The 27,818-nt window shown below is 41.2% G+C and overlaps 1 protein-coding gene across 4 annotated transcripts in view; it reads left to right on the top strand.

The window, feature by feature from the left end:
* The window catches only part of PDGFRA (platelet derived growth factor receptor alpha), a 46,445-nt gene extending 22,744 nt beyond the window's left edge, over positions 1-23,701 (top strand). For 3 of the 4 annotated variants that reach the window (XM_074992789.1, XM_074992788.1, XM_074992790.1), the window contains exons 9-23: positions 819-945; positions 1,821-2,014; positions 2,518-2,612; positions 2,720-2,852; positions 8,801-8,905; positions 10,509-10,619; positions 10,937-11,090; positions 11,582-11,748; positions 12,999-13,114; positions 13,520-13,642; positions 14,440-14,551; positions 16,442-16,541; positions 16,666-16,771; positions 18,343-18,578; positions 19,653-23,701. In XM_074992789.1, coding sequence (XP_074848890.1) covers positions 819-945; positions 1,821-2,014; positions 2,518-2,612; positions 2,720-2,852; positions 8,801-8,905; positions 10,509-10,619; positions 10,937-11,090; positions 11,582-11,748; positions 12,999-13,114; positions 13,520-13,642; positions 14,440-14,551; positions 16,442-16,541; positions 16,666-16,771; positions 18,343-18,578; positions 19,653-19,800 — 2,027 coding nt within the window. In that variant the 3' untranslated portion in view covers positions 19,801-23,701. Of the gene's footprint in view, positions 1-818; positions 946-1,820; positions 2,015-2,517; positions 2,613-2,719; positions 2,853-8,800; positions 8,906-10,508; positions 10,620-10,936; positions 11,091-11,581; positions 11,749-12,998; positions 13,115-13,519; positions 13,643-14,439; positions 14,552-16,441; positions 16,542-16,665; positions 16,772-18,342; positions 18,579-19,627 lie in introns of all 4 variants that reach the window. The other variant, XM_074992791.1, reaches the window with a different exon arrangement.
* The last annotated feature ends 4,117 nt before the right edge of the window (positions 23,702-27,818 follow it).

Below are 27,818 nucleotides of genomic sequence, written 5' to 3' on the forward strand. Positions count from 1 at the left end.
GCCCAGCCCAGCCAGAGACGCTTTTGAAATATAATCTCGACCCATGTTTGAGTCCCAACCCATAGGTTGGGAAACCCTGGTTTACAACCACCAGACCTGGCTCTCAGTCTTCTTTGCTGTTATGTAGCTCCAATGTACCCCTAAAAGCCCTGCTAAGAGCCCAGTGTGCAGTGAAAGTGCCGATAATGTGCTGTACAATACTGACCTCCCATGGTCTGGCAAATTCTCTCCTCTGGCACTGGTCAGATTCCCAGGGTGCCAGACAAGAGAGGTTCAACTTGTAGTTTTATCTCCCTGCCTGAGGTATTCCATCTACCAAATGGAGAACACATTTATTAAGCTACTTCATAAGAGGTTGCTTTGAATGAATTCAAATATGAATTCGTTATGAATTCAGCAGCAAATCAGCTTGGCTGCTTCCCCTGCCATGTCACTTCCTAGCACAATACTAGCTGATTGTCTGGACCTGGACTGTTGTTTTCCAACTGTTCAGCCGATGGTGCTCAGAGGCAATGCGAAGCTCTCATGCTTGCCCTGTGCCCCAGATCTGAGCACGTCTCTTCCACAGCACCTCCTTCTGAGGTTGTGCTGTAGCCCTGGGCCCCGTTGTCCCTGGCAGGACTTGAATAACTTTCATTAAAGTCAATTTAAGTCAGTCGTATCCCACACTGGAGTCCCTGAGGACGGAGCAATGTGCTGTTGCTAGGCTGCTGGCTAGTCAAGTGATGGCAATTTTAAACCTTGGTCTTATTCCATTGGTAATTCTACCCCAGGAAAGGGTGGGAAATTCTAACGTGCTCTTTCCATTTCACTTCTAGTTCCAGCTTTAATTCTAGACTTGGTGGATGATCACCACAGCTCTGGAAAGAGACAGACAGTCCAATGCTTGGCAAAAGGGACACCTTTCCCTGACGTGGAATGGCTGATTTGCAAGGACATTAAAAGGTAGGAAAAACAGATCTACCTTTATCTCCACACGTGGACTTTTTCCATTGACAAACATAATTTAAGCTTGTGACACATACCCCTCATCAACCCTTGGAAACTATGATTCTGGTTTGTCTTGCCAGAGGGACTGAGGGAAGTTCAGATAAGCATTGAAAAAGTCAGGTGCTTATCCACACACCTTTTGAAGCTCTCCTGCCATCTCCTGAACAGACTAACATATCCCTTTCACTCTCCCTCAGACAGCTTTCTTCCTGCAAACTCATCCCACCACAGATAATATTTTGCTTTATAATAATAAAGTGTTTTAGGAATGTTAATTAATTAATCCCCTCACATTTGCAGAACTAGTTCCATAGTCACCCCTGCTATCCCTCCTCTAGAGATAGTTGAACAAGGAGACAACAAGCCTGTTGGGGCCCAGCAGCCTTGGTAACCCCAGAGATGCTTTTTGTTGTCATTATACTCACATTTCACTCTACTGTATAGGATTTCCCTGTCTCTGCTATACCAAAGGGGTTTGTGGGGCTCTGGGGCTTCAGAGGCAAGCCATACCTTCTGGGGTGTAACGAGAAAGGCCCAGAGCAATGTGAGGTTTGGACTAAGCAGCCATGGGCTGCCAGGCCTTCTGGGCTCCGTTACTGGTGCTTTGAAGGTGGTGGTGCTGGTAGGGATCAGAAGCTCATTGGCTCTAGGAGGAGAGAAGGCAGAAGGTTGTTAAGCAGTGGGTACCTACATAACCATTATTTGTCCTTAAAATATCTCTTGCCAGAGGAAGGGAGAAGGGAAAGGCTTGGGGGAGCCTCATTTGGTTTACACTAGCTCATACATACATAAATCTGATGCCTATATTCATGGTTATTCTATTTCTGCAGATGCAATAACGATACTTCATGGATTCTTCTGACTAACAACATCTCAGATATACACATGGAGGCTCATCACCTTGATAAGGACCAGGTGGAAAGCCAGGTGACCTTCCAAAAGGTAGAAGAGACACTGGCAGTACGGTGCATGGCGAGGAACACTCTTGGTGCTGTTACTCGGGAACTGAAGCTTGTGGCTCCTAGTGAGTTAATTTTGTCACTCCTGAGAGATTTGAATGGCCATTTTAAACTCCCCTTCAGGTAAACCCAGTCAAATCTGGAAATAATTATGCAGTGTGAATTTCTAATAGGTAAAAGCAAACAAACAAAGGCTAGCTCTTTCAAAGTAACTAATGATTAAAACAGATTTTGTAAATCTTCCCCAGGAATTTGAGCCTGATCCATTCTTTAAGTTTTAATTCTGAATCCACCTGTCCCATGTTATGTACTTCTATAATCCCTCTCTTCCTTCTTAGTTACTAATGGCTATGGAAGCCTCTTCCAGGCCACCACAGATGTTATTCCTTAAATAGGAAGACAGGGCTACTATAGCCAGTGAATGGCTTAATACCCACTGCCTCCGAAGATTGTATTTGTCACATATGCAATGCACATGAACTTTGATGGCAAAGGCATGGGTATCTTTTGTCACATCACTCCACATTCAGGAGGCAAATCTAAACTGCATCCTTTTCTTTTACTACAGCATTGCGAGCAGAACTAACGGTGGGTGCTGCAGTCCTAGTGCTATTAGTGATTGTGATTATTTCACTGATAGTCCTGGTCATCCTATGGAAACAGGTAACTTAAAGAATGTAGTTTTGATATTGAATTCAATTAGTGATCTGATCCATTTGTAAATCAGGCATGAGCCTACCATTTTATGTTTCATTTATTGTGTATGGCAGAAACCAAGGTATGAGATAAGATGGAGAGTCATTGAATCTATCAGCCCTGATGGCCATGAATACATTTATGTGGACCCAATGCAACTGCCCTATGACTCAAGATGGGAGTTTCCCAGAGATGGATTAGTACTTGGTAAGAACTTTGATGTCCTCTTCTTCTGTAGAGATAAGTGATAGGTTTAATGATGTGTAGGATCAGTGCTCTTGACTTGCACTCATTGGGTGAGCTCTGTGAAGAGCCAAAGTTTGTGGATAAAGTTTGTTTATATAGAAAGAATTTTCTTTGGTGCAAAATGGAATTTTCACACCATGGCATAGAATATAAAGAAAACAAACAAAAAAAAAAGCCTTACAAAACATGTAGAAATCAGAATGCCTGGGTAAGTGTCACTTCCCAATACTAGACAGAATCTCAGGCATGTCATAGAGTGCTTGATCATGTCACCCTATAGTATCCAGACCAGAGAGTATATAAACCCTAATGGTACTGCAGTTCATGGAAATTCTCCATTAGTGGCACTGAAAGGTGCTTTCAATTTAACAAGAAGGCTAAGGATTACTGTGAATTTAAATAGCCATGCCTGGAAATACAGCTGATGACCATAAATTTCTCTGCTGCTGCAGAGTCTTTACAAAATTACTAATCAACAAGCAGATTTTTCATGGAGAGTTTTTCTGATTACACCATAAATGCACGTCTACCTACGCATCTTAGACACTCGACTTTCCTCCAAAATTCTCTTCTTTCTCCTTTTTCGGTCACATCACCATGCTCCCTGTCACTCAGGCTTGAAACCTCAGGCCATGGTTGACTCTACCTCTCCTTCACCTCTCACATCCAATCTTATTCGACAGTATTTCTGAGATTCATTTTTTCCTTTCCACAGATGCCAAAGGTTCTCCCATCTTAAGTACTGTGACCTCTTCATCTTTGGGCTTCCTTTTCCCCACATGGCTTCCCTCAAGTCCCAACAAAACTGTTACTGTCTCTTTCAGTCCTTCCTTTGATTATTTCTGCTTCACTGCCTCAAGTTCAAACTCCTTGTCCTTGCCTTGATGAGGTATGGAACTGTCCCTGCCTCCCTATCTGCCGGTATTTCACCTCACTCTACCCACTGGCCATTCTTCTCTACCAGAGATGTCTGCCTTGAGACCCATAATTTAGTGTGTCCTATATCCCTTTTCCATCCTGCTTCCACACACAGTACCTTCCCCAAAAGGGTTTGCCAGGCCATTAGCTTCTCCTCTTCTCCCTAAATTTCTGCCTTATCATTAACTTCTGCTGAGACGTCCACAAGGAGTGAGTCAGCAATGGCATGTTTATTTTATAAGACAATTATTAATTCTATCTGTAGAGACCCAATGTAATCTGGAAGTACTTATGCAGTTTTGTTAAGATATTTTATAAGTTATTAATCCATGAAGTGAAATACTTGAGACTTGGAGATGACCTGTGCTCCATGAGGAGTACAAGGGTTAAGTAGTAGTAAGTAGTATATGAAATATCATGGCCAAGTAGCCACTTAAACTCACTTCTGTGACTGCTCTCTTTCTTCTTTCCACCCCTGCTTTACTGTTGTGTTGTCTCCTTGTTACAGCTCATGCGGAATTCAACTATAAACTCTTCAGGGCATGACTCTTGTACCGTTATAGGTGACCTGCAAATCCCAGCACAGTTCTGGGAAGCAGGCCCACCAACACGGTGGGGCAAAGAGAGCAACTGCCCTAGGGTCTGGTGATTCAAAAGGGCCTAGGGCACCCAGCCAATGCTATCACTACTGTGGCAGTGGGGGTAGCTGGAGACCAGTGCCCTTTAAATCAGGGAGTGTGGTCCAGGCAGTGCTAAGGGCTGGCTGGTGTGGGGGTGACCCAGCAGCACTGATGGCTGGCTGACTCCAGCTCCATCTCTTCTACCAGAGGCCCCATCCCTTTGAAAGTCCCCCTGCCGGGAAGTGTGATCTAATAAATAATTGCCTGTTTGCTTACCTCTCTCTGTCTTTCTCTTGTATCTATGGCATATTAAGCATTTATAACATTGCATTATGGAAGTATCTATGCACAAAACCTAAGTGAAAAAAAAAGCATGAAAGGTATTTTAATGATCCGTTTTACAAACAATGTTCACTTTGTACACATCTCTTTCCTGCTGTGTGAGTCAGAATAATCAAAAGCAGTTCCTGTCTGAGGGTATTTCTGTGAATTCTCAAATGAATATATCACAAAGAATTTCTGATTCAGAAATAAATTCACTTAATTAAATTTTCTGTGCTAAACAATGGTGGATATTTAAGGGAAATATTTGACTAGATGCCTGGCTTTAATTATATGTGTAAAAAGATTCTTGGAACTGGATTGTTAATAGTTTGCTACAGTAATTTTTGTCTCTCTCTGACTCATTGGATAGTTTACTTTAATACATTCTTGTTTGTGAGTAAATTCAGGAAGGTTAACTTCAGAAAATGGCATTGCCTGTTCTTAGAACAATCTGGATAGCACAGGTATTTTTCCTGACGTGCTGATTGTATGTGCATCATTTATCTCTCTCTTGTTAGGTGATTTTATCATATGGCTGTGTTCTGCCCTCAGTTATTTTTAATGGGATTTCTGCTATTCTATCAGATAGCAATGCAAGAAATTCCCCAATTTATTGAGGATGTTAAGGGGTACCCAAAACCTTTAGGAAAATTAGGGGATGTAGCTTAAGTGGTGGTGTTCTTTAAACATGTAAACTTCCTCTTGTAGCTGTGTGAGCCAGCCAAACTCTTCCTGCCTGCTTTTCAAACCTGTGGTAGGTGGAGTACAAGACTATGCCAGGTGACCATACGTAGCTTTGGGTTACTGGAGTGTCAGTTGACTGGAATTCAATAAACAGAGGTCATGCTGACAATTTTTTTTTTGTCCTCCTCCCCCCAGAGTATTACAGTGACAAAATGTGAGTAGCCCCAGGATGACTCAGCATTCTGTGCCCTTTGGTAGCATCCTCAGCTGGGGTAAATTGCAGGGATAATAGTTAAGTTCTCAGTGATTAATTAATTAGCTGGGTGACAGATGGAAACCCTTGCAAGAGAGAGGCAGGAAGGGTCTATGGTAGAAGGCTGCAGGCCAAAGAAGCTCAAGATTTCGGAGGTGAGAGGTTTCTGTGAGAAGAAACCCTGTTCTGTGATAATTGCATATAGGGATGGTGTTTAGATTCTACAGACAAGGCTTAGGACAACCCGAGAGAAAGAAATTATAGGGCAATGACTTAATTAACATGTTTGAACACTGTTACCCCTCTGCTGGGTATAATCAGAACAGATCCTCTATGTCATAGGTCCTCCACTGCTGCTAGTTAATCAACATTCCCATTTCTCTTAAGTGGAAGGGATAATGCTTTTAACAGGATTTGAGTTCTGTCCCTGCTGCTGCTGTGAATTTCTGAATGGCCATAGTGTGTGACATAGTGACATGTGTCACCTCTTAAATGGCCACAGATTTGCCACAATAGTCTTATTAAAAAATCCGCCACTACTCAACCTTACAAAGCCAGTTAGACACATTATTAATGGCTTCACTCCCATGCCCAGACTACTAACAATATTTAAAAACCAGCTGAATGAGCCAGTTATGTAGTTGTTTCATTCATAAAACTCCATGGAAACGAATGACCCTTAATTCCCTGAATAACTCACAAGACTGCATGTGGCTTACAGATTCTACCAGTTATTAGCCACTAACACAGACTGGAATCTTGTGCCAATGAGTGGATGTGTTATCATTGTGAGGCCAGATTTGAAATTAATTGTCACAATCCAAATTTAGGCGTCTAGGGCTCCATTTCCTAGGTCTACATTTGGAGCAGCTCTGCTGATTTCAGTAACTTGCCAGATTTACATTTATGCCCCTGAGAGCAGAATTTGGCCTAGAAGTGACAACAAAAATGGTGCCTCTCTTTGGCGTTCTAAACAGAGAAGCCGAGGAGTGATTGTAGATCAAGTCTGAACTAAGATGCTCACCACTTTCTCAGCCCTTTTCCATTAGCCTGAAGAACTCTGCTACCACCGCACTGCTGTCCATGCAGAGAAATAGAAGAGTTCACTCTCCAGGGCTGTCATTCTACCACCGTTCTTGTAAAAATTTTTAAAAATGTAGAGTCTAATAAAGGGCAGCCAATCAAGGTCTCTGTATCAATAGCATAAGGAGCTTTGCTCTGTGGCAGATAAAGCATATGACTCTGATCATTTAGTACTAATTCCAAAATGCAAGTGTAAAAGACACGGGGAAAAATATGCGATGAGCACTGTGAAAGGGGAAATAATGAGTCCCTGACATTTAGGAAGCACTCCTGCTGATCTCCATAAGCCCTCAGATTTTACTGAGATGCCAGTGGGGGAGAAGGACTCCTTGTGCTCACTTTATGGTACAATTGTGTGAAGAGTTGTGAGTGCAGATGACAAGATCAAACCACATCAGCAAAGGCCAATATGTTTTAAGGGGTTGCATCCGGCCATGTGGTTTACAGATCTGTAAGCTGAAAATGTTCCACGGCTAAACCACATACTCAGGATGGTGGAAATTTAATAGGAAGCATCTCACATCCTGACTAACATCTGACATCCTCGATTTACAAGAATCTGAGAGTGAAAAAAAAATTCATATTGTTTTGCAACCAAGTTGAGAGAGACCTTATGAAGGATTATAATTAGGCCAGCAGTGACTATTTTTGAAAACTGCATTTTGCCCGTGTATCTTGGTGATATGCTGCATTTTTTTACTGAAATTTTCATGTAAGGGGTTGGTCTATTAACTAAATGTAGGTCTTGTGCTGGGTATTGTGTGTAATATTAACAGTAGCATCTTCAGAAGCATCATTTCCTAAAGGGCAAGACAGAGCAGGTACAATATGTGGTAGATATGTGAAAATCACATGAACATTAAAAGGAGCAGTGCTGTATCTCCTGATAATGGCAGAATCTGGATGACCTTTATTTACTTATCTATTTATTGTACTGGTAGTTAAAAAAATAAAGTTTCAGGAATGTGGTCGCATTCTGACATCTGGAATTTATGCACAGTTTGTTTACTGAACTGACATGACATAATGCACCTGCACTTGCTTTTGAATATCAAATCCATGTAATTTACTAATTTGGCTGTATTTTTGCATGTTTCATATTTTGTTAAAAATCTGCCTCAAGCCTTGAGGTCAGTTCTGTATACAATACAGTTCTTCCACATCCTGAATCTGCAACAGAGGATAGATTATAATAATCCACAATTTTATCTTAATTCATTTGTGGGAAGGGTAAAGAGGGTTAAACATGGGATGCGTGAATGTAGCACTTGGAAAGTGCCATAAAATCTAGTCCTGTATATGAAACATGCTTGTATATTAAACTTCAGAGGACTTTTCCCTCATGTGCCGTCAACATGTATTTTAACTTCTCGCAGATTGTTGATGGTCTCTGTTTTTGAGTTTTTAAACTGAGCTGGTACCACCACCAAAATTATCTCTCAGTATTAGAGTGTAGACATAACAGTTTGAGGCATTCTGCTGGATTATCCTTTAGATTGGTAGCTTGGTATGAAATTGTATCTAATGACAGCAAGGGCATCAAATTGATCAAGGAGAGTCAAATTGTGTCCAGGGATAAGCAGGAGAACTCAACTCAAGTCAGTTATAGCACAGCAGAATTTGGAACAGAGAATTTAAGTTAGGCATTAGGAAATCAGAGTTCTATAATTCAAAGTGTTCAGCCAAAAACTTAGCATAACAGGCAAGCCCAAATGAAAAAGAGAGTTTCAGTCACATCACCTTCAGTCCTACAAGCTGCTTATTAATGTCTTTTGTCCTCTTGCTTACTTGGCTTTCTTCAGGATTATTGTTTAATTCAAGCGATTCTTTTTCTTTTCTTGCCCTTTTCTGGTTATCTGCTTTTTATGATTGGCAGTAATAAAGATAATTTTCTTGAATGAACAAGTACAATCACTTTGAATAAACAGCACACATAGCAGCAGCATTACAATAAAGAGCAATGGTAGCAGAAGCTGAGATAAGCTATCGTGCCACTTGTTCATTGAATAAACTATATTTTTGTGCAGGGCGAATCCTGGGTTCAGGCGCATTTGGGAAAGTAGTTGAAGGAACTGCATATGGATTAAGTCGCTCTCAACCAGTGATGAAGGTAGCCGTGAAAATGCTGAAACGTAAGTGATTCTCATGTTGTCAGGATCCAAGCCAGATGTTTCAAACTCGTGCAGAATTATTAGCATTGTTTTCATTTGTATCACTAATTTCTCCCTACATTTGCAATGCTGGAAGTGACCCATAGAGCCACCTGATTCTAAGGTTTGGATTGCTCCATGGCATTTGTGGTTTTTGAAAAAATTCTGCAGGCTTCTGAAGATATGACAGGTTGAACCTCTCTCATCTGACACGCTCGGGACCTGACTGGTGCTGGATAAGAGAATTTGCCAGACAATGGGAGGTCAATATTTCCTAGCACATTACTAACCATTCCACTGCTTACTGGGCTCTTGAAGACATTTAAGGATAAATTATGGCTCAATAACAGCACAGAACACTGAGAACCAAGACTGGTGACTGTAAACAAATATTACGGGACCACTGGAAATGTGGCAACACCCATGATAAAGTGGTCATCTGGATAACTAAAATTTTGCCATATTATAGAGTTTGCTGGATGAGAGAGTTCTGGATTAGAGAGTTTCAGCCTGTAGAAGTTTATATCTTAACTGCATTGACTTAGACTTATGATAACTTGGAAAGTCTGGAAAAGGATATGTAAATCCTCAATATTATCGAACAGATTAAAATGATGCCATGGTGAAACTAAGTGGAATCAGTCAGGCTTTGAGGTAGAGAAGGTCCTCTCACCATGGTTCCACTAAAACAAAATCAACTTATGCTCATTGAGGGTCTGACCCCACAAATGGAGAAGAAATTTAAAAGTAATAACTACAGCATAAATGTGGCCATGTTTGTCCATCATGCATGAAAGAACTACTTTCGCAGTAAAATCAGTGGTAAATTTTGTGAGTCTAATATCTCTATTTCTGTAAGTATTTCTCACAGTCATTCTCTGACATGATCAGAGTGGTTGGGTGAGTAGCTCATGCATATATGAATCTTGCAAGCCAAATTGGCTGGTGCAAGATTGGAGGGGTTGGATGGAAGGATTGTGGATCTGCTCTTAGGACTGTTTTGTCAGTCTGAAATTACATAAAATAGACTTGCCACAGGGTCGCCTATTTTATTCCAACTGTTTATGCCCCCCCACCCCAGAACAATTCCAGCCAGTGGATGCTGTCAGGGAATAGGGATGCTCAGTGCAGAGCGTCAAAAGAGACTTTCTTAACTCTTAACTAGTGCCAGGGCTGAGCCCCAGCACCTTTAGGCTTAACAGTTAACAGCCCTGGCACCTAATCGCTTGAGCCCTGGAAGCTTTTTCATTACAATAAAGCGCTGGTCTGTGTGCCGCTTAGAGAGTCACTTAGCCATGGATGAACCCCAAAGGGTCAGCTAACCTAGGATTATAACTGCTGTCTACCCCACAGAAGGGCAAATAGATGGGCCCACTAGTGAACTAGGTCAAGTGAGTCCTTTAATTAGTGTGTAGTAATTCCATCACCAGAGAAAATACATAGCCAACCTCAAGAGGCCTCTGTGTAAATGTTTTAACCACTCAAGCAATACATCATATTAAATAGTTTTATTACCGGAATGATATTAACCTTTTCGAGAACAAGGACCATTGACCCTTAGCTGGCCTGTTTATTTCTCTAACAGCCACAGCTAGATCCAGTGAAAAACAAGCGCTAATGTCTGAACTGAAGATAATGACACATCTTGGGCCCCATTTGAACATTGTGAACCTCTTAGGAGCTTGTACCAAAGCAGGTAAGTTTGTCTAAGACAAAATCAATGATTACCCAGGAAATAAAATTGTGCATTTCACAGGCTCAAACTGGAGTCTGCCAAGCAACTCAAATTTATCCTTTAACTTAGTCTATGTGCTGAGTAAGTATTTTTTAAAATAAATATGAGTAAATGGATGGACAAAACTGTCTATATGTGCTTTTAGTTTTCCTCAGAGCTCAACAAAAAGACATGCACAATCCTCAGCACTCTGTGCCTTGTATATTTGGCTTGCATTGTCTTTTCACAGATACTTATTTTTACTATCATCAAAGGATCATTTTGCTGTCTTTCATTAGGTCCAATTTACATCATTACTGAATACTGCTTTTATGGGGATTTGGTAAACTACCTGCATAAAAACAGGGATAATTTCCTTAGCCGACATCCAGAAAAGCCAAAGAAGGACTTGGACATTTTTGGGATGAACCCAGCTGATGAGAGCACAAGAAGGTGGGAAAGAACAAAAAAATGTATTATGTGCCAGTTAAAGCCAGGATGTTACAATGCTGATCTTCATTTACGCAAATAACCCCATTGGCTTGTCCCTCAGGGGGCCCTATGACAATTGTCTGAATGAATGGTGTTCCTGAATCACCTCATATATTTGAAAGAATTGATATGGGCAGTAATATTAGCTGAATTCCTACAAGTTCCACTGAGTTGAATGGGCGTGTGAGTGCTCTGCCTTTGGAAATCATGTAAATCTGGATATAGGAATGTAATATATGCACCAGTTTTGAAAATGTTGGGCATGGTTTTTATTAAATAATAAGTGGTAATAAGTAGTAAGAAGCAATTTTTAATACTTCTTTACATCTGAGTGACATTCAGAGGCCCTTACTGAGCCACAATGAACTATGACCTGGAAGCAGAACCATGAAGCTACCATGTGAAATAACAGCCAATTCACTGGGCAATATTGTCTTAACTTATTATTTCAGTTATGTCATTTTATCCTTTGAAAACAATGGGGAATACATGGACATGAAACAAGCTGATACAACTCAGTATGTGCCAATGCTGGAAAGGAAGCAGGGTTCTAAGTATTCAGATATCCAGAGATCCATGTATGATCGGCCTGCATCATATAAGAAGAAATCTGTGTCAGGTAAATTCATTCATAGTTGTTAAAAAATCATTCCTTCAGAAATGCTTCTGTTATCTCTGCCCTCCAGTGGAAGGAATTAGAACTACTCCTCTATATGTGAATTTCTACATCCGAAGAAGTGGGTCTGTCCCACGAAAGCTCATTACCTAATACATTATTTTGCTAGTCTTTAAAGTGCTACGGGACTGCTGGTTTGTTTTGTGATGATACAGACTAACCCGCCTACCTCTCTGTTGCTATGCAATATCTGTGCAAGCCTCACACAGTTTACAAATGAGAAAGATTTTCCTTCAGCTCAAGTGATAGGCACATATGCTTGTGGAGCAAAAAGAATGGAGTTGTATCTTTGCTGCTGCAAAATTCTCAGCAGCCATAGTGTGTGGCATGGTGACAGTTAGGGTATTAAGTAGCAATGGTGTTGTTACTTTTGTGTGTGTTGCAAGATTTTGAGCCATGTACCAGTACTAATCATGATAATTTCTCTGTCTCCACTTTCACTAATTAACAAAGTTAAAAAAAAATCCAAATGCTTTTCTGATGATGAAGGATGCAGGTGGTGAAGGACAACGCATCCCATTCCTCTTCCCCTTTCTCAGAAAATAAAAGCACTGCTGCCAAAATAGGCTAACTTACTCCTGGCGCTCGGTCTGATGTCTTGAAACATTTTCAGACCCAGAGTGAGGTGGCAGATCAGTACACTGCTGCTTTGCTCAGAGCCAGCAGGGGTGAATGAGTAGCTTAGACTGCTATTTGCTGTCATTATGAATTGAGAAAAGACCGGTTGCCCTAAAATTCCTGATACTCCATTGATAGTATGGGACATATCCCAATGCAAAGGTGCTGAGAAACATAACTGCTCAGCTAAACTGAAACGATTACAAATGTACAAAAGTTTTCTTGGCATTATCATCTCAAAATCAACACCTTGCTTCTAACCACATGTCAAATTGTAAATACAGCCCACGTAACATAGATAGTCTTCTCTAACTTAGCTGTTTTCTACAACTCTCTGTAAATAGTCTTGTATACAGAGGACAAACAAAAACTATATTTAGTACTGATGCTTTTTAAGGAATGCATTAGTGAATGATAACAAACATACAAAGGGGTTATTAATTCTGAAAAGATGGGTTGGGGTCTTAATACTCTGTTAAAGTCATCACGTCACAGGTATTGATGGTAGAATGAAGTGGGTACTGGTTTCATGATCTGAATACACTTCTGTAACATTTCCCCTTCTTTTTCGACAGAGCCAGAAATCAAAAACTTGCTTTCTGATGACAATTCTGACAGCCTCAGTCTGCTCGATTTGCTGAGCTTCACATACCAGGTTGCACGGGGAATGGAGTTTTTAGCTTCTAAAAATGTGAGTGCCACACGGAACACAACAGAAATGGCCTTGTCTTTTCTTTTTTTTTTTTTAAATTTAAAAACCACAACAAGAAAAGTTGTCTTTCTAGGGATCTAAGTGTCCTCCCTCTTAACTAGCAGCATAAGACAAGTGATTACAAAATACTTATCAGAGTATCAAGCCCAAAGCAGAGCTTTCTCACACCGTACTTTCCCAGCTGACTAGACCCACCCACTCCAAAAACTGTCATCCTTGAATGCTGGCTCCAAAGGTGGTCCATTTCAAACTGAGCTTAGAAGGTCAACAAATTTGGGTGGGTGCAGGGGGAGGGGATGGGGCTCAGCGGACACTTTGCATTCCAAAGGAAATGGGCCTTCATGGGAATTGGTATCTATTTACATGACTTATCTCTCGATGCAGTGTGTGCACCGTGACTTGGCAGCTCGTAATGTCCTTCTGGCTCAAGGAAAAATTGTGAAGATCTGTGACTTTGGTCTGGCTAGGGACATCATGCATGATTCCAACTATGTCTCCAAAGGCAGTGTATGTACTTCTTTAATCTTTTTATTTCAGTAGTTAGTTGAGATAAGTGTCAGTATACTACTCTCTGTGAGATTTTTCTGGCTGTTGGGTAGGAATGGTGTCCCTAGCCTCTGTCAGAGGCTGGAAATGGGTGACAAGGGAGGGATCGCATGATGATTACCTGTTCTGTTCACTCCCTGTGGAACATCTGGCATTGACCACCATTGGAAGGAAGACAGGCTATTAGGCTAGATGGACCTTTGGTCTGACCCAGTATGGCCGTTCTTATATTCTTACATTCTTATGTTCAGTGTTTGGTAACGTTAATTGACAGGTGGATGAAAACTAGGGGAACAGGATTGTTTTGTTTGTTTTTTCATTTAACTCACATGACTCCACAAAGTCTGACTGAATGATGAAAAGTGCTTGGCCAGAACTAGCATTTTGCAGAATGAGATTGTAACTGGCAAGTTGTGTGAATGAGTAAATCATTAAGGGACTGTCATTGGGATGCTACATAATATAGCAATGAGTGACATATTTGCATAAGCAAATCACCAGTGTACTTCCCATATCATCTGCACAAATCAGCTGGATCACTTTAGCAATTCAGCTATTCCAGGATTAGTTATTCTGAGGAATTCAAGTGGAAGCTTTGCTCCCAGGCCTGTAACCTCTTATAATTCCTTGAATAAAAAATATTAGTAACCACTTTAGCAAATGTGTATTTATCAGGGCAAATCTTCCTGCTGTCCACTGATACAGCTGCTGTACCGAGCAAGGTTTCTGTCACGCTTAACATGTTTATTTTGTTGCAGACTTTTCTACCAGTGAAATGGATGGCACCTGAAAGCATTTTTGATAATCTGTACACCACATTAAGTGATGTCTGGTCTTATGGCATTCTGCTGTGGGAGATATTTTCTCTTGGTATGTACCATGAGCACTTCTTTGCAGTAGTAATTAAGATATTGAATTATGATCTGTAAGTTCTATTGTGATAAACTACAGCGATGAATTATCATTATTACTTCTGCTGGATATCACTGGGATCAGAGTCCTAGTATATGAGGTTCTTTGTGGACATGAAGCAAAAAGGCAGCCCTGGACCCAGAGAACAGGCAGTATTGGTTCATGACAAGGTGGAGAGACTGGTCCACTGGTATGACATGCTGGCACCATTGATCACTGCTGTCTTTGAGGTGGCTGCTACAAAGCTGAAAGCCACCTTCAACTAATTTCTGTCCATGTACTGGACCAAAGGGCACGGGTGGACTGCATGCTGGGCTCTGAGAAACTTTCCTAGCTAACATGCTCAGGGCAGCATGGGTACTGGAGCTGGGTGCTTGCACCAGCAGCATTAAGCAACAACTGAAGGTCAGATCCTCAAAGGTATTTAGGTGCCTAAACTCTTTTGAAATCAGTGGGAGTTAGGAATGCAACAATCCTTTGTTGCTTTAATGTACGCCTGCATTGGAGGGCCTGTGACACACAGTGGGTCAGTTCTGATTATTCCAGCATAGGGTAGTGGTGTTCAAACACATTAATCAGGTCAGTGCAATAGAATCTCTCTCCATCTCTCTCTCTGGTAGTCCTATCTCATCCATGTCTGCAGTATCTAAGCACTGTTACTGAGTAAGCAGGGCTTATTGTTTCTAAAACACATTCCACACAGTGCAGTTGAGCATATTAAGCTCTCTTTCTGAAGAATATTAATGTGAGTTCCGGCATATGTGTGTATTTATTTATTTGTATAACGGAAGCATCTAGGAACCTCACTCATGGTCTCCTTTGTGCTTGGTGCTGTACAAACACAGAGCATTAAAGTCATGCTGCAGTACAATGAGTTTCCAGAGGTGTATGTTAGAACTTTAGGAGCTCATGCCAGTCCTGGTGAGAGCCACCAGGCATAACTGAATTTTTAAAGGCCAGATCTGCCAGACTGGCCCATGCTGAGTCATGTCTGTTAGTACTGAGCTTTCTGTTGACTAATCCCATCAATTCCAATGGGACTACCCAGGGAGTAACGTGTTGCTGACAAGTAAAAGTCGATAAAAGGAATTTCTTTTCTACTAGTAAATATACCCTTGTATACACTGTATAAATACATACACCTTCCCAATACATTAAGATATGTCTTTAAAGCTCCTGGCAAAATGGGACAGTGATCTCAGCTGAGGGCTTGGGACATCACAAACAATGAACAATAATAGTAATAATCAGTGCTTTTTTTTTTTTTTTTTAAACACAAAAAGAGGAACCGGTACTCAGCCAGACACCTGCCCCACCAGCCAATCCTGTAGCTGGGGCTGCCGAGATGCCATTACTCAGTACCGGCAAGTACCAGCACAAAACAAGCACTGATAATAATGAAAGCTCACTACAGTGTCCTGCTATTACATTTCTGTTGACAGATGAAAAGAGATAGCAGAGACTATGAATTATTTTTATTTAACTTCCAGATTTACAGCATCAATCCCTAGGTCCTGACACGTCACAAGATTTAAAAAGAACACTGTTCAGGTACAGAAATCAGAAATCCAGTACATTGATTCAAGAGCCTTAGAAATGCCAACTTACCTCCCACTCTCCAGATCTAGCTCAGACTTCTAGTGTGGTCCAAAATTTCAGAGAGCATCTAATACAGAAAATATTAAGCAGACACAGGAAAAGAGCATCCTTATAAAATCCCACTCCAATCTCCATTTCCAGCTCATCAGATACCAGCAGAAGAAATTTGTGGTTTAATGGTGGTCTGCTGGGTGTTTGGTTTTTCATATATTTAGTTGAGTTTTACTTTTGTTGCCTTTTACCGATAAGGTGGCACCCCATACCCTGGCATGATGGTTGATTCTTCTTTCTATAACAAGATAAAAAGTGGATACCGAATGGCAAAACCTGACCATGCTACCAGCGAAGTGTACGTATGCTCTCTTTTGTTTCTCCTGTACCAAAGCCTCCTTCCAGCTGATTTTGTTTGTAGTCTCTCAGGCCAGTGATTTTCAACTTCCAGCTGATGAAACTTGTTTCCATCTTATTTTCAGCTATGAGATCATGGTGAAATGTTGGAACAGTGAGCCGGAGAAAAGACCTTCTTTTTACCATTTGAGTGAAATCGTTGAGAATCTGTTGCCCGGAGAGTACAAGAAGGTTTGTTCTCTGGAATTTCCATTGCATTTTGTATCTCTGTTCCCAGAGGAGTTAATACCAAACTGCCCAGATCACCTGTGCAGTAAGCATTTCATTAATCCGTGTGAATGAAATTCTTTGGATGTGCTGTTGTAACATATAAGAGACCATAAGGCTATCAAACTAAGGCTGGTGGTGGAAACCATTTTACAGTATTACATAAGGAACAGCACTCTTCATTTTCTGTAGGCCTGTTAGCACCTTAATCCTTCTGTTAACCCCAGAGTAGGCCTGAACACATTTGCATAGGTTTTATTTTTTTCCAGAAAATGCAAAAATCCTAAGGAAGCTACAAATTCCCCTTTGTGTATAATCTCACCCAGGCTCAGTCAACTCTTTCTGCCTGCTTTGAAACCTAATGCTCAGGTACTAGTGACTTCTCGACACACACACACTCCTATCACTCACTCCTGCCTCTCATGCACCCATCATTTATTGGAGCGTTCCTCCACATGTACTCATTCCTTCTTCCCCCGAGCCCTCACTCACTCTTGCCCCCTGTTTGCTTCTGCTGTTTATCCTCACTCCTGTGCCTCCATAAACCTATTCCTCACTTCTTCACCCCACAACTGTCTATTCCCTTTTTTACCGAGGGGCCTCTCTTACCCCATTGCATCCACCCCCTATTGCTGGGCCTCCAGTTCTCCATATATTATTCATGCTTCTCTGTATACTTTTCAGTCCCTCATTTCTGGACACCGTCCGACTCACTGATGTCCAAGTCCCTTTTCTTCCTCTCCACAGACCTCTTTATTTCTTCTGCCCTTTCTTAATACACAGACAAAGACATGCTTTCCTTGCCGACCATCTTTGATCCCACACACCACACTTCCTGGCCCTCACCCAGCAGAGTGAGAGAGGAGAGTAATTCATCATCTCACCAACAGGAACATCTTTTCATTCCTTCCCTGGAGAAGGTGCCAGAACTGGCCAATAGACTAGGGGAAGGGTAGCTGTCAGGACGCAGAAGAATTTACTCCTGCTCTCTCCTCAGAAGAGGGGGACCAATGGGGATCTTAATTCTTGCTCCTCATTAGCTTTGAGGAAAGAGAACAGGCAGAAGAGAGAAGGGAGAGAGATCATGCATTGCTAGTACTGCCCACCATTGCTCACCAGTATGTTCACTCATCCTCAGCACTAACCTGGCATAACAGTCATGTGGTGACCAGGCTCATGGCATTCATGCACCACTGAGTAGTTAAACTAATGAGTCCCTATTTGGATCCAGAGTTGCACCTGAAAGCTGCCATCACGTACCTGCAAGGTGCACACATGGAGGTGTCTGAGCACTAGTTTAAAATGAAACCCTTCCATATTTGCAATATCAATGGCCCATGTATAGTATCAGACTGGAGACACGGGTGTAAAGAAGCTTTGTAAAATGCCTTGAGAAAGCCTGCACAACTCCACTTGGGCCTGCTCGCAGAATGCTAACCGTTTTGGTTTGCAGCACAGCGAGCTGCAGCAGGTGGCAGAGGAACTGAGGTCTTCTCATGCAGCATCAAATATTATTTTGAAACGAATCTTTTCAGAGCTATGAAAGGATCCACCTGGACTTCCTGAAAAGTGACCACCCGGCTGTCACGCGCATGCGAGTGGACTGTGACAACGCGTACATCGGTGTCACCTACAAGAATGAAGACAAGCTAAAGGCCAGGGAGAGTGGGTTTGATGAGCAGAGGTTGAGTGCTGACAGTGGCTACATCATCCCCCTGCCTGACATCGATCCTGTCTCCGAAGATGAACTTGGCAAGAGGAACAGGCACAGGTTGGTGCTGCTCACAGTACATTACGGGCCAGATTCTGCCATTTTCACTCTCACTTCTACAGCACCTTATTCTGCTCCAAATTCTGATACCCTTTCTCTTCTTGACTAGTGCCTTATTCAAGAGCTAGCTGGCTGACTTCAGTGGGGCTACTTGCAGAGTGTGAGACCCCTCACCTTTGGAATTCACTTTCCATCTCAGTCCAATGCAGACAAAATTGACTGACCTTTGGGCCATACAGTTCAGACCCCGATTGTTTTCCCAAAAATAGAACAGGGCTTGACATATGTGAAGGATCAATTTTTTTTTTAATTTAATTCTATTTTATTTTTTAAGAACTTCTGGTTCTGGTAATGGGGTCAGGCTATTTCAGAGGTTTTGTTTTGGTGATTTTTAATTGGTAACAGAGTTTTGGATGGGATTCCTATGAATGGATCCGTTTCAATATAAAACTAGTTACATAAAATACTGTGAATGAGGGTAGTTGAATCTAGCACTATATGGATAATGGTATTTTCAGCTACATTCATATTACCCTCTATTAAAAAGTCAAGATTCTAGGAGCCAAGTTTTTGGATCTTTGGACTGTTATCAAGAGAAGCTAGAATGAGGTAATTTTTGACTTGGGGGCAGGAGTTTTCAGGCCTGATCTAAACACCTGTCATCTCTTTTTGCTGTACTATCTTTTCTTTAAGGTTCTTATTCCCACTGTTTACCAGACTTTTCTAATTAGTCATTTACTACAGCAACGTCTGATATTGTTTGGTGGGGGTTTCTCTCAAGTCTAATATTTCACTCAGGAATACTGTATGGATGAGTTGACAAGGGGCATTCCCAGAAAAGGGTGGTCAACCTGCTCTCTTGAATTCTGAGGTTATTCCTTACCTCTGGTGACTGTTTCATGCCATATGTCAAGGCCCTAAGAACAGGTGGCCAGAGACTGCCTAAGATAACTTGAGGTACCAGAAGGTCAATGGATAGATACATTTCCAGGTCAATGGGTCAACTACTACGTATTCAAATATCACATTTATTTCACTGTGTATTATAGCTCCCGATTACTTTGCCTCTCGCAGCTCCCAGACGTCTGAAGAAAGTGCCATTGAGACTGGTTCTAGCAGCTCTACCTTTATCAAGCGAGAGGATGAGACCATTGAAGACATTGACATGATGGACGACATTGGGATAGATTCCTCAGACCTGGTTGAAGACAGCTTCCTGTAATACACATGGAATCAATGGGCATCTTGAGCTATAGCTAAAGAGAAGCTCTTCATGTGATCTAAGGATTTTTTTACTCTATAGAGAAAACCACTTTATTGCAATGCAAAGGATGTAAGGAAAGTAGAGATTTGTTCACAGCACACAGAGATCATCCTGAATATGAAAGATAGAGAGGCTGAAGTCATCTCTTCAATAGTGCTTTTTGCAGTACGTCAGTGTTGTTTGCAGTTTGAATAGGTAGAAGGACAAAGGCCATAAACAAGACCAGTTTTGTGTTTCAAGGGCATTCACGACTCCGATGGATACAATTTCCACTGCAGCAAAACATCATCATTGTAATTATGTAAATAACTGTCTGCTCAAGGATCTTTAGAGGTATGCGTTGACTATACTCTGTGGACTTTTGAAGAGAACATCCAAGATTACTATGTACTTTGCCCCTTAATCTCAATGTCAGCTGCTGCTGAACTATCATGTGAAAGTATATGCAAAAAACACTTTTGAAACTTAAAGGTACTGGAACTACATAATATTTTACTTTTTACAGTTAATATGAATTAAAAAGAATAACAATGATAATTAAAAAGCCTCTATAATAGGTGTTAGGAGCCTAGTGAGTCTTTTAACTATAGAAGATAGCTGTTTTCCTACTATTACTACTGTTTTCAGTAACACTAACTATAGTTTATAACTCGTCCTTCAGCAAAAGCACAGATTTTAAAAATTTTATGTAGGTAAAGAAACTTAGGATTTAAAATGTTTATGTGAAACAATTGTTGTATATGACTGTATGCAATATAATAATTGTTCTGGTCAGCTAAAACTAGTTTCACATGTAGAAAAGAACTTTGTGTCTTCTAAACTGTGAAGAGTTAGCTTTCCAGCATCGGATGAGGGATTTTCTTCATCAAGTATTCTAAAAGGAATTAATCACCCTTTGGTTTACTGAGGTTTTTCAAATTTAGAGCTATTTTTAATCCTTTCGTTAAGGTACACCGTGTTTCCCAAGTTACTGTAAAACAGAAGCCTGACTAATTAATAGCATTAGTCAGTATTCTTAGCATTGTTAGTATTTAAGTAATATTTTGCACATCTTTTCAAAAGGGAGCTTATTTTGGGGTCAAATGTGAAGAACTGATTTGACATTTGAAGTATTCTGGAAGCAAGCAAGAAAGTCTTGTTTCTTAGCCCATGACTCCAGATTAAATATGAAGTCATCATTTGGCAACGCATATTTCTTATTTTAGTTTTCAGGTTTCAGTAGAAGCAGAGGCAGCTGGCTCTATTATTTTATCAGCCCTACCTAAGACAAGTAATTGCTTTTGGTTACTCTGATCTGACTCCTTCGCTTAGAAAAGAGGGAGTACAAACTGTAATTCACTTTTGGCTCTGCAATATTTATTGACATCATAGGCATGTAGAATATGCTATGATTGTTGCTGTCACTGTCTGATGTCTTATAGATATGGGATGCTTTGGAAGTCTTACATAGGAGAATGAGGTACATGCCAGTTATGGGCCAAATCCTGTTTGGTACTCAGGTTTAAAACTCAGTAGGAGTTGAATGCATTGAGCACCCCACAGGCAGTACTCAGTAGCTGAGATGACATTCAACCCAAATGAGATCCAAACTCAGGCTTGTGTCGGCTTTTTTTTTCCCTACTCCATGTGGAAATGGGACAACCAGTGAGTGATTACAACAACAAGGTGGCTGGATTCTGAGTAACAAACTAAAACTAAACTTGAAGGACTAGTTAGGCCCTTGGAAATGATGTGCACTGTCTCTTGACTTCACTTATTGTTGAGAATTGTAGGTGAGCATAGGAGAGCAAAATTTGTTCTCAACTGTAATATTGGCATTGTTACAGATAAATCAGTGTGGGTTTGAAGGTCACATGGCTAAAGATATATGCAAACGTATAAATTAATATAGCTGTCAATGAGTCATTTGCAAACAAAGCCAGACAAATTCAAACTGGAAGTAAGGCACAAATGCTTATCAAAGAGGGTGTTTAACCACTGGAAAAACTACCCAGGGAAGTGGTAGATCTCAAGCTCTTGATGTATTCAGACCAGTACTGGATGCTTTTATGGATGATAAGCTCAGTTTACACACACACACACACACACCATCTTGTGGTTGCTTATAGTTACCAAAAGTTGTTCACTCTAATCCACTGACCAGATGGCTTAGATGTGAGTGTGGACCCAGGTTCTATTGATCCAGATCAATGCTCCGATGTTGACAAGATGAGAAGAACGCAACTCTGTAGTGGTGTACGGATTTTTTACAGCTTTTAGCCCATAGTTCTGATTCTGTCCCACTGCCCCAGGCACTATGAGTCACCAGTCAATGGCAGACAGGTTTGATCCTTTCCCGTGGCCCGGGTTTCTGTGTGACTCATCACCCACAGATGAGACTTAATCTTCTGATCCAGATGGGTCATTGCTGCAGAATCCAGTTCCCATTGTTTTTCAGCTACCACGTCTTTGTTGTCCAGAAAGGCTGGCTCCAGAGGCATCCACATTCACACTTGCAGATGAATCTCACACACACCCATCCTCACACAGAGACCACACAAGGTTTACAGGCTAATACAGCAGAGCATGTTCCTCAAAATAGCGTCTTAGGTACAATATGGAGTAAGATAACAAATATAAGGGATAATACAAAGATAGGAAGTAGTATAAAATAACAAATATAAGGAGTAATACAAAGGTATGAAGTAGTACAAAGCTCCTATACAGGGTAATACAGGGAAATTCAAAGATAACTGATAATGCAAAGTTTTTATTAAAATATACGTAACTACTTGGGGTTGCTATAAGAGTGCCTACTGTGGTGCTCAGGCACTCTTGCAGCAATTCAGAGGGGTTCAGGGCTCCAGCCACTACCACTATAGCCGCAAGAGCAGCAGCCAGGAGTCCTGGGCCCTTTGAATTGCTGGGCTGTGATGCAACTGCCCTCTTTGCCCTCTCCATTGGTGGGCCTGCCAGCACCTACTTGCTTGAGCCCCAGTACCTCTTACATTACAAATTAAGCACTGGCTAACTGAGACCACAAATTTGTGTGTACCGTCACATAACTTCATGTTCAAATTAGCCAAGCAGTTTTGCATATGACCCATGTTTCAGCATGTTTGAAAACCAATCCATGTAGGTGTGGTGCTACCAAAAGACAGGTCAGAGAACTTCTTTATACTGTCTCCCATCCTCTTGTTGGTTTCAATCTGAATCTCATGACGCCTTTTGAGACTGCACCTACACTTTGGATTGGAACCAAAACATTTACTGGCTGTCCATTGCCATCTGAATCTTATACCCACAGTCCTGCGACGAGTTGTATGCGGACAGAAGCTTGTGTAGACCCCAATGAAGACAATGGGGCTGTCTGCATGAGAAATGGTCTGTCAAAGCACAGCTCATTGCAGGACTGGGCCAGAAATAATAGCCTGGAAAAATTATTTGGATTATAGTAGAACAGGGAATTGTTTTGTATTCTTTTGTTTTATGTCTTCATCATTGCAGATTTTTTTTCTTTTATGGCTTAATTTTGAGAAGCCACCAGAAGAGAAATTCCCAATTCCTTCTATATAATGACAATCACAAGTTCCTATTCTGAATGGCCAATCAAATCCTTAAAATTTGGTCTGCAGCTTGTGCAAAATGGTCCTATTATATGATGAAGGACGGAAGATATGATGATGTTATACATCAATATGTATATATGTATTTTTATATAGGCATCTAGAATACTGCCAAACATTTATGACAAGCTGTATCACTGCCTTTGTTTATATTTTTTTAACTGTGATATAATCCACAGGCACGTTAACTGTTGCACTTTTGAATGTCCAAAAACTATATTTTAGAATAATAAAAAAAAATAAGTGTTTTCAAAGTGTTGGTGTTGTGAAGTGTTTGACGAAGGGCTAATGGATATGAATTATGGGAGGTACAAAATGTATTGCTTATGCCCCTGTTCATATTTTGTCATAAACCTGTAAATTAAGATCTCTATATTTCAATAAATGATATATAATTTAAGGTGATTTAGGGTCTATACTCAACTTATTTAAAGGTTGTCAGTGACATTTCCTCCTCTCCAAGCTGCAGTCTCCTGCCCCTGCTACACCTTCTCCCCACTCCTATGAATGCCCTTTCTCCAAGCCCCTTCCCCTAAATGACACAGCCCAGGGGACTAGCAAAGGGCCTGGAGCTGGCAGCAGGGGTCAGGCAAGTCCCTGCACTCGCCAGCAGTGGTGAAAAACAGAACAACCTGACCTCAGCCTGCTTGCCACCACTGGGGAGTGCAGGGGTAGGGGATCAGGTTCCACATCTTCCTTCAGTCCGTCTCCACCAAGCACCATGTCTGGAAGCTGGGAGTGCGTTGCTGAAAATGGTAAGATGCGCCTCTTCCCCTCCAGAAGTGTAGCTGTACAAGGCAGGAAATGATTCTACCTCAAGTTTAAAAAATAAAGTACTGAAAACTGCGAGGTGGAGGAGAGTTCCACTAGCGGGCTTGATGAACACTGGATTTAGGATGATCCATCCCATCTTTAGAAGGCTTTAGTGGAACTATCTCTGACCATGGCTTTTTGAGCTTGTCCCGAGTCCAGATTCTTTTAGAATCTAACAAAGGCTTTGCCTGGGCCTATAATTCCTACAGTACTAACAGATGCTTCGGCCCTTAGGAGACGTACTCCAAGTACCATCTCAACCAGCTATTGAAACTGCATCTCACAGAACAAAAGAACACTTTATTTAGCAACAGACAGAACATGGCTCTACCCCAAAACATTTCAGACATCCTCTAAACTCATGGTTCAAGCGGTAGCAATGGGCTTCCCTCACTGTGCTCTTGCCAGAATGGGACTTGTCTGAAACAGAACACTGCTGTGGAATGGGACAATTCATGTAGGCTTACCTGTAAGGAAGACAGGTCTCTATACTCATCCTGCAATTTTTTTTTGTCTTTGCTGCTACCCCTCTCAATTCTATTTCCGCCTTTCTGGAAATTCAACAAATATATGTTCTAAACCAGAGATTTTACCATTTTTGGTAGTCAGCAAAAGTTGGCTAGAACTGAACAATCTGTTAGCAGAAAGTGACCTGTACCATAGCTCAAATCCTTACTTATGTGAGGAGTCCCATAACTCATTTGAGTAAAGCTTTGCAGGGTCAATCCCTACTCTTGTAGCAGGGAATTACTTTTTAAAGAGTATAAACTCATGCTTAATCAAAATAAAATCATTCCGACTGCCCCCCAACCCCCAAAAAGATCTAAGAGACTATTTGCGCTCGATTTAATAAGTGCAGACACCAAACTATTGCCATGAACCTGTAGATTTAAAGCTTAAAGATTTTCAGACCACATTTAAATAAATCAATTTAAATCATAGCACCATAAATCAGCTTCAGGCATTGATAACCATTATGATTTGATTGCTGATACATGTACTATAGACTTTTCCTTCAGTAATTACTAAACTGCATCACTTCTGAAAAATGTATTCAGACCAAGTGTGTGATGTGCGGCACTCTCTTTAGTCTGGTGCTTAAATAAATGTGTCAAAGGTATGGATTAATATTCCATGTTGTGAGATATAGACTTGTTCCATGCTCTGTTTAATATGTGGTCATTAACATTTGTTTACCTATCATAAGTGCGTCTTTACTAGATCACTGATGTAATTAAATTCCCACTGCATAGAGGTGGCCTGTGATTAACTATAGCCCAGATCCACCAAAAGTGAAGCCCCAAGTACCCAGTCTCCCTGCTAAAACAAAAAACAGTCAAGTAGCACTTTAAAGACTAGCAAAATAGTTTATTAGGTGAGCTTTCGTGGGACAGACCCACTTCTTCAGACCACGAAAGCTCAACTAATAAACTATTTTGCTAGTCTTTAAAGTGCTACTTGACTGCTTTTTGTTTTGATAGTGTATAGACTAGCACGGCTTCCTTTCTGTCACTAGTCTCCCTGTTATTCCCCATCAGTAAACATTCCTTCTTCTTCTAGCTTAGCACCACTTTTTTCTTTTTAGACTCTTGCCCCAGCGCACACAAATTCATTGAGTTTTCTTTCACTCTTTTTGATTTTCTGTTCACCTAGACACACTTGGACTATCCAGCCTTGGCCACACAGTGGCTGACTGTTCCTACTACGTCTAGCCAAGACTCACCTCATCACTTTCCTCTCTGTCAGTCAGCACCCAAAGAAATACCTTTAAACATCTTCTCCAGCTGCCAGTCTTTGCTCACCCTCACCACTGGTGTAATGAGATCATCTTCCTGTTGAGTCTGCTGCAGGCCCATTCAAGCTCCATCATTCCTCCTCCAGGCAGCATGAAAACATGTTCAGAACACTTGTAAAACAAAGACACTGATGTGCAAGGACTGCCCAGAAGCTCACAGCAAGTTATGATTACAACTCTTCATAGCAAAGGGAGCAGGAACATGAGCAGAGTGGTGTTGCAGGTGCCTACAATCTACCTAGGAGGCCCTGCATCTACTTTAAGTACTTGAACAGTCAAGTAGGACCCAACAAAAGACGAGAGAAAACTCATACCTACATGCATACTGTCTACCACAGAGGCACAAATCCGGCTTGTTCCTCATATAGAATTATGCATCTGATTTGCATCAAAAAGCCTTAGGGAGCAATGTATTATTAAGGGTTCATTGTGCTTCTGCGGGGTTAAAGTTCTTTGGTCTTTGAGTCGTACCTTTTGAGCACTTTGTAAGGCCCTCTATGCTCATTTTGACATTTAGGGCCAGAACCTACATCATCTGAATGGGAATTTTACCACTCGTGTCTGTTAGTCCTATTTTAGCCTCTGACACAGGGTGAATTAGATCTTTAATAGGAGATTAAGCCCACCTATGCCTGTGTCTGGTTTTCCTCCTAAATCATGGGACAGGGATTTGGGCCAATTTTTAAAAGGTATTTAGGTTGCAGATAGGCACCTCCCGGGATTTTCAAAAATACCCAGGTGCCTGAGTCCCATTGATTCCAAAGGCAGTTCGGAACCTAGGCACTTTTGAAACAACTATTAGGGGCCAATTTGCATTCTTAGGACCTAAATAATTTAAAAAAAACAAAAAAACAAAAAGTCTGTCCTGTCCCTAGATGACAGAGAACGAGGCCTGTTGGGATAGAAGAGGCGATAGAGAGCTAGTTGGCACAGCGGTGTGCTGGGAACCATGCCAGCTACAGGGAAAGGCTTTGGGGTAAACCACTGCTGGGAAAGAAACCTGTGGAAGGATATTTTTATGCTTGCTGAAGAGGCTTCTGAGTAACCAGCTGTGGTATCCTGTGAAGATGGAATCAGGGAATGAACCCAGCACCCTGAGGCAGGGTTTGGCGTAGAATTGCCTGAGGGAGAGACAGAAATGAGCAGAAGTAGGGAGTGCTTCTGGGAACTAGGAAGTGGGATAGTTTAGACCTCTAGTCAGGCTGCTATTTTCAGCATAGCATCTCGGGGCAGAGTTCCCTAGGGAGCATCAAAGGAATCGCACAACTTGAAGACTAAGGTCTACTGGCTTCGAGTTCAGGAATGGGGACTGTAGTCAGCCCCACTGCATGGGAAGAAGAAACCCCGTTGAAATCTGGGGTGAAGGACCTGATGGTAATATATACCATATTCAGAGGGTGATGGCCCAGGAAGATTAAAAGGTTTGTTGCTATGTAGCTGAAATTTTAATTTTTGTTGTTAGGGTAGAGCAAAGGGTAGCGCTGTGTGGAGGATAGAAAGGCTGCTCATGAAGGATTTTCAGATTTTGAAATTTGACTTTGTTTGCAATTCTAGCAAAAAACAGCCACTTAAAAATCCTTCACTAAGAAAGTTCCAAATTTCTGTTTGGTTATTCAAACATTTTGTTCAACTAAAATCTGTTTTTTCATTTTGATTTTAACTTCTACAATTTTAGTATGAGATTATGCAATGTAAAATACAATACATAAGAAAAAACAAAAATACCAGTTGAAAAAATATGTTCTGATAATGTCAAACAAGAA

The sequence above is a fragment of the Carettochelys insculpta genome, chromosome 4, assembly GCF_033958435.1.
Source record: "Carettochelys insculpta isolate YL-2023 chromosome 4, ASM3395843v1, whole genome shotgun sequence".
NCBI lineage: Eukaryota > Metazoa > Chordata > Testudines > Carettochelyidae > Carettochelys > Carettochelys insculpta.